We start from the raw sequence: 7,220 nt of genomic DNA, 5'->3' as shown, positions 1-7,220 counted from the left end.
GGGGGGGGGGGGGGGGGATGGGTTATAAGACATGATAACATCCCGAAAATAATAATTCTTGTTACTAAGGTGTTATATTAATGATAACTTTCCTCTTTATTTCTATAATAGATTTCCCAAACTACTCTTGGCTGTAGTTTCACAGGATAGTAGGCGGGGACACTGGACAGTGGGAATCTTGTTAACCCCCATTCATGTGCTTGTCCAATTATGGCAAGTCATGATTAATAATTAAAAAAGGAAATTGACATGTCATGATTAATACATCCAACACCATCAATGCTAGTGATGCACACCCAAGTATAACCAAATTTCTTATTACCCATAGTCTCGATATTAGGTTAAATTATACAAATGAATTGGGATTGCGAGACAGCTATTCTATCATTGCCATGATATCTTTCAGTAGAATCATTGCTTCACTGTGATTACTGCTTCAACATGCTTGCACTTGAGCAAAAATATCAGGTGCAACCACGCCTTAGTTTCCCCAAATACTTTGCGAAGGACATACAGTTTATACATGTGCTGTTACTCAAATCATGAAGCGGAGAGAATCCTGTGACATTTTCTTATGCTTTTTAACAAAGACCATCCTGAAAGTTTCCGTTTGACCAATTTTGATCGTCCACGTGTCTCGTTATGCTAATGGTTGATGCTGTTGGACAGGATGGAGTGACTATACCCACGACACAGATATCTTTACGTTTCGGCGGAGAGGTGAGAATTCTGTGGAAACTATAGATATAATTCTTTGTATCTTTTATGCTTACTTATACTAGAAAGTTATTTTCATTTCTATTTCTTGGAGTCTTGGAGAAGTCGTCTGATTTTTTAATTAGGGTAAACCATATAATTGACAAAGAACTAGTTAAATGAAGTTTTTGTTGATTAGTTTTGTTGTCAATAGGCTGCTTATGCTTGATAAACTCAAGAGGGCAGAGAAAATAAACTGAGCTCAAAGATCAAGAATCTTAGGGTACCTTAAAATTACTGACCTCAACATACGTGTTTTATCCTTGTTCAATCAGTCGATCAATTATGCCCTATGTTGCCCGAACTCTTCAAAAATGTTCTGGTGCATGTCGGATCCTCTAAAAGTAGTGCAGTTTTGAAGGATCCAGTATGAATGCGGCAACATTTTTGGAGAGTTCGAGCAACATAAATTATGCCTCAATGCCAAACTAGTTAGGCTTATGTTTATGAATTCCTTATATCCATTCCTCTCTCTTTGGACCCTTTTATTCCAATACTAAATTGTTCATCTTGTAAAGCAAATTAGGGGGTCTCAAACCTGGATATTATCTAAATCTCACACTTATCCCTATACTTGCATACAAGTCTCTGACCAGATAACGAAAAGTTCAGATATATACTGTACTAATATGTAACTGTAACAACAATAACAAAAAACTCCAACTAATTGGTATCGCCTATATGGATCCTTTGCTTCCATTCTGTTATGTTCTTAGACAAGTCTATATTGATACTGAGAGATTGTAGGTCTACAAAGGACATGGGCAAACTATTTCAAGTAGCATCAGTTTATCCTCTGTGTGTTACTTGTATCTTTTGTCAGATTTGATTATTTTTAATTACTCTGGTCCAATTCTGTATGATTGTGCATCTATCTTAACATTTGTATTTCTCTATATGACATTGTTGGTATCATAACAATTTTATACTACTTGTCTTTCACTTTGTTAGGCATCTTTTTATCGCAGAGTTGCTCCCATAGCAATCTTCCTTTTCAACCACCTCATTTTAGTTTAATGTGTAACATCGTTATCTATCATGCTATTCTCGTAGAATATTGAGTGCATTTAAATAATACAGCCTCGTCCAATCTCACTCCACCTGCAATGTTACTATAGGGTTTTAAAACTGCAGTACATTTATTCTGTCTTATATCTACATATGCTTCTCCATGGTTGATTATTCCAACTTCTGGTTGGCTCATTTGCTAGTTTCATCTGCAAATCGCATGTACCATGAAACCTCAATATGTATGCTATCGGTTAACTCATCCATAACTAGGGTTCTACGGGCTCAAGGCGATTCCTAGTGTAAAGTGTAAACTCACGGTCATATGATTCCTTTGTATCTCCTTTCACAATTCTCACACTTGTCACCGCTCTCTCATACATACATATCCTTAGTGAGATATAAATATTTTTTATGTGTTTCTTTCTTCTATGCGCTCACCAAAAGGACTGTCAGTTTGCACCTCCTGATTTCACCATCTACGTCTGTAGACCTGATAAGAAAGAGCTTGCTTGTTGAACCGTCATTCTTTTCTTCCGGAGCCGAGAACCAGCTGACACAACGATAAAGGAAGTCATAATCTCTTCGAGCCCTTCATTTATGTGCCAAAATAGACAGAGAGATTTGGTAGGAAAATGGAAGTACTTTTTTCTGTTTGATGTATCATAATCAATGGGAGTTGGAAAGCTCTAAGGATTTTTTTTGGAAAAACCTGTGTCTCTATCTTCGAGCTTAAAGCAATGTATTCAGTTCACTCTTCAATTTTTTTCTCAATGATATTTTAATTGGCTTTTGTCTTTCTTACTGAAAATAATTTCTTATTCTTTTTAAATTATAACAGGATATATCAAGATGCCTTCTCTGGACGCAGAGGCATCATCAAACATGGCCACCAATTCGGACTGATGCCCTGTCAAAGCCTGTAGATTTGCTAATGCTTAACAGGCTTAAGGAGTCCTACTGTCAGATCAAAGTGGGTTTCCTAGTTTTTTTTTGGAAATATAAATTCAAGGTTTTTAACATTTATATGCTAGTAAGGTATAGCCCATTACTGGATATTCCTCGCGTTGGTAATCAAAGTATGACGCGGGGAATGTATATCCAGAAATGTCTTCGGCTGAACAGAGACGATTAGTGGATGATCTTTAGTCTATTTTAATCTGACCATTTATAATAACCCTAGTTATGAATTGATGCATCGTCCAGGAAGGCCTAAATGTTTAATTTATTCCACTGTCCAGGAGGGGGAAGTAGAAGCTGTTGCTATGGTACAATCATATGAAGATGGAGTGCCACCTGGATCTCATAAGACAAGGCTGACTGCTCTTAATGTATTCATTTTAACTTCAAAATACTCTTGTATTTATTTTGCTTTTGTTGAATATGACATGTGATTCATGCCTTTTCTTTTACTTTCACATTCTAACTCTCCGGAAATAGGTTCTGCTTATGCCTCATAACTTTCTGGAACAAGAGTTTCAATTGCAATAGATTGCATGTTTATTGCTAACAAGGGAGTGCAGCTAGTGCTTTTTGTCATGGTAATTCAAAGATATTGAAAAATTATATCATGACATGCTTTTGCAATTTAAGCTAGGATTTCATGTGAAAAATTGGGACACACTTTTGCTGTTGACTATGAGATCCATGTTAACCATTGGCCAAAGTGCAATCTTTTACAGTGTATCAAATTCCATCTGTATTTCAATATAAAGAGGAAGATTTGGTACTTGCCACTGATGACCCGTTGAAACAATGAGGTGTGATAAGTGTTTTTGTCTGATAGTTTGTTATTACAGGTTCCTCCAATGGGTTTATTTTACCCAACGCTTTTGGCTCCAGACGTCTATCCTCCGCCACCACGTTCTTGGTACGTTAAGTACATATGATATCACTAAATCCTTTCTCCCTCCTTCTATGCTCAATAATTCCATCTAAATAGGTTTAATGATTATGATGATATGCTTGAGGACACATGGCACATGGACTTCCCTGGTGGTAGTGCATTTCCGATGTGGGAGAACTACCCAATTTTTCAAACAAAGCCAAAGAAAGAAGATAATATTGGTCTAGCTGAAGCTATTACAAAGAGCATTCTTTTGACAGGTGATTATGGAAATATCTTCTATAATGTGGTAGAATTTGAATATACACTTCCTGAACCTTGTTTTATACAATTGACAGGGCGTATTGACCTGCAGAGAAAATTGTTTTGCAGCATGCAACTGGTTAGTTATTTCAACATTCAACCTATACTTATTTTGCACGTGGTTCGAAAACATGACATTTTTCAATTCTCCAGATTGGTGGAGCTGCACTGAGTGACGGTCTCATTCCTGCTGTGGAGGAAAGGTTTGTTTCAAGTCCAGTTTTGCTTAAACATTAAAGGAAAAAAGAAAACAATGCCCCTGTTGCTAGAAATTGGACATACTAATATATACATATAATTAATGAATATGTCACCCTCGGTTTGGAAGAATGTTAAATCATAACTAGAGGACTGCATTTTAGTATATTATCAGGTAAGTGTTCACAAGTAGAATATAGTTCACAATTTCCTAAGCTATGGCTAACGACTTCAGGGGATCACTAGTTTGCTTTGGTGCTCTTATGGTAACTGTTTTCTTTCTTATGCAGAGTATTACATGCAATCCCTTCACATGAAGCAATTGATACTGTGGAGGTGAGTTTTGAGCTTCTGAATTCTGATTTCTTTTCTATTCTAGTTGTTGGTCTTTCTTCTGTATGCATTTCTGAACAATCTTGTGGACCTTTATCTTCTCTTTGTGAGATACATGTGTCAGCTTCTTCATTTAACCAAATAGACTTTATATCAGTCCTCCCCCCATTATCATCCTGAAGTTTCATTATGTGTTTGGCCTTCTCAAAAGTATCCTGCAGATGGTTAGGGTTTTTTTAGCATGCCGAGGACAATAAATGGGGAAAACGAATGGAAAAGGGGAAGGAGAATTGAAAACGAATATATGATAGTTCTATGACATTTTCTTAGGAAGCATGGTATGAAATGCAATTTTAGCCTATTTAGAGCCCGTTGGGGTTAGTTGACCGAAAGTAGCTAATAAGCATCAACTGTTAATAAGCACTTTTAAGTGTTGAAAATTGATTTTATAAATGAGCAATTGAGCATTTGGATAAAAGTGCTTAAACTGATCTTAAGCAATTGATGTATTTGGTGAAAAGGAATGATAAACACTTTTTTCAGTTAAAATGACTTAGATCTTTTGCAAGTTGTTTAAATGAAAACGGGGTTGGTTATTGAAAGATTCTCTGCAAATTGATATAAATTATTTTGTGATAAATACAGTAGGACGTTAGAGCAAAAAGGAGAAGGATGAACGGCGAAAAAATGGAACGGAGAGGGAGTTAGAAGTTTTGTTTAAAAGGGTATTGCGGGGATTTAAAATTGTTGGTGTACAATTTAAAACGGAACGTGTGCGGGTAAATATTGATTAAGTGCAATAGAAACTATTATGTATGTATGTCCATCCTTTTTTTTATGGATTCACACTGTCCTTGTTGACTTACGTCATTCTGTTTTCTTATTTTTCCCCCTCTTTCTATAGTAAGTTTCTGTCAGGAATTTGCATTTACATTTTGTGTACATATTAGGTCTTGCAATCAAGAACGAATCCAGCTTTTGTGTCATGGAAAGGCGGAGCAGTAAGTAGATGCTATTTTTATAAGAAGTTCTGCTTTATGTTCATCACACTATTTTTTAGTTGCTAAATCATACCATTCTGGTAATATGACTGTGATAAAATCATGAACCTTGTATAATAAGGTGAGTTATAAGGAGGTGATAAATAATACGAAACTGGCCTCCACTCTGCAGTAATCAAATAAGAAAAAGGAGTTATGAATAATACTTCATCCATTTCAAGTTATGTGGCATAGTTCGACTGGGCACAAAGTTTATGAAAGATTTTTGGATCTTATAATTTTAAATATGCCATTAGATTTCTGTGGCTATAAAAGCATGCCATTGTGGGTAAAAAAGGAAGTTTAAAGTTAAATTGTTTCTAAATATAGATAGGTGTCGTTCCTTTTGTGATAGACTAATTAGGAAATAGTGCCACATAAAAATAGAACGTAGGGAGTAGTATCTATTGTAGCATTACCTGATGGTGTGTCTTTGCCACCAAGGAAATAAAAGGTCACCGAAGAGTATTTCTCTTAACGAGTAATGAAGCTGTTAATTGCATCAATTGACCTGTATTACTCCAGCTATATAGTTTAAAGAACAATTGATGCTACAGACATTGAAACTACTCTGGTGCATAATTTTTGAATAATATCTCTCAGTTCAACATTAGGAGCCTTAGAAGGACAAGCATTGTATTGTGTCATCCTCTGTGTTTTAAACTGTAGTTCCTTAAAATAACTAAGTAGTACAATATTATAATAAGTGGAATTCTTCTTTTCGAATGACCACCAGTTCAATTTGTCTTCGCTATGTCCAGCATACTAAAAAATATATAGCACGCAAAAAAAAACGAATTTCTTTTAATCATGCATAAGGTGACACCTGTTCAACCAAATCCCAGTATCATACTTCATTTTAAGTGTGTATGAGGACTCCTTAAAGTTAGTTTCACTTTTATAGTCTAAATATGTCTTTGCAGATCCTCGGCATTCTTGATATTAGTAGGGATGCGTGGATTCATCGAGAGGACTGGATTAAAAATGGGATCCACATTCGCAGTGGGAGAAAGTACAAGGATTCATATTATCTTCAAGCACAGGCAATGTGTTATATAAATTCATAATAGGTATAAATGACTCTTGCTCACCCCGTAGTATATTCAGTTGAGACTACATCACAGTTTAACAACAATCTCTGCAGGTATTATGTGTTGGCTTTTCTTTTTCTTTTTCTTCTCTTTCTCTCTCTCAGATTGAATGGGACGGGCAAAGAGAATGGGAAGGGGGCAGAAATTAATCTAGAAATGATGAGGCTATGGGAGGGTAGGATTATTATCTTTCCTTTTTATCTTGTCAAAACAAGATTCTTGTCCTTGCCATCTGGTTTTGTCTTGTTATTGATATATTGCTGGGGTTGTGATGATATGCTTTCATATTGTGGTAATTGTAGAAGAGATTTTGAGAGATCATAATCGGAAGTACAAAAAATAAGCAAGTTTTGGTCATCATAATTTTGTGTCATGCACATGTATCCGGAATTTTTGGAGATAGGAGTACTCGACTGACACACATTTAAAAAACATGATGACATTTATATGCATTATTATTTCAATAAAAACAAGAATGCAGTAGATAATTTTTTTAGGTACTTAATGTTCGATATCCTCTTGTGCTTCTTCATCTTGCTTTTCCTTGTTTGGATTGTGGATGCTCTCAAATGTTTTTAGAGGTGGTTTACACCTTGCTTCTCATAGGGGGGGGGGGGGGGGGGTATTTTTAGAGGAGAGGAGTAG

General features: G+C 35.8%; 1 protein-coding gene across 6 annotated transcripts in view; it reads left to right on the top strand.

The window, feature by feature from the left end:
- LOC109232354 (actin-related protein 9) overlaps positions 1-7,220 on the top strand; it is a 15,169-nt gene that overhangs the window by 6,733 nt on the left and 1,216 nt on the right. For 3 of the 6 annotated variants that reach the window (XM_019398091.1, XM_019398093.1, XM_019398092.1), the window contains exons 11-20: positions 670-720; positions 2,606-2,737; positions 3,006-3,095; positions 3,564-3,634; positions 3,707-3,870; positions 3,949-3,992; positions 4,067-4,116; positions 4,402-4,447; positions 5,395-5,445; positions 6,408-6,554. In XM_019398091.1, coding sequence (XP_019253636.1) covers positions 670-720; positions 2,606-2,737; positions 3,006-3,095; positions 3,564-3,634; positions 3,707-3,870; positions 3,949-3,992; positions 4,067-4,116; positions 4,402-4,447; positions 5,395-5,445; positions 6,408-6,551 — 843 coding nt within the window. In that variant the 3' untranslated portion in view covers positions 6,552-6,554. Of the gene's footprint in view, positions 1-669; positions 721-2,605; positions 2,738-3,005; positions 3,096-3,563; positions 3,635-3,706; positions 3,871-3,948; positions 3,993-4,066; positions 4,117-4,401; positions 4,448-5,394; positions 5,446-6,407; positions 6,555-6,628; positions 6,751-7,220 lie in introns of all 6 variants that reach the window. The other 3 variants (XR_002068948.1, XR_002068946.1, XR_002068947.1) reach the window with 2 other exon arrangements.

This window comes from Nicotiana attenuata, chromosome 9 (assembly GCF_001879085.1).
Source record: "Nicotiana attenuata strain UT chromosome 9, NIATTr2, whole genome shotgun sequence".
Taxonomy (NCBI): Eukaryota; Viridiplantae; Streptophyta; class Magnoliopsida; order Solanales; family Solanaceae; genus Nicotiana; species Nicotiana attenuata.
The sequence above is the reverse complement of the archived record's forward strand: the minus strand, read 5'-3'. Positions and strand labels throughout refer to the sequence as shown.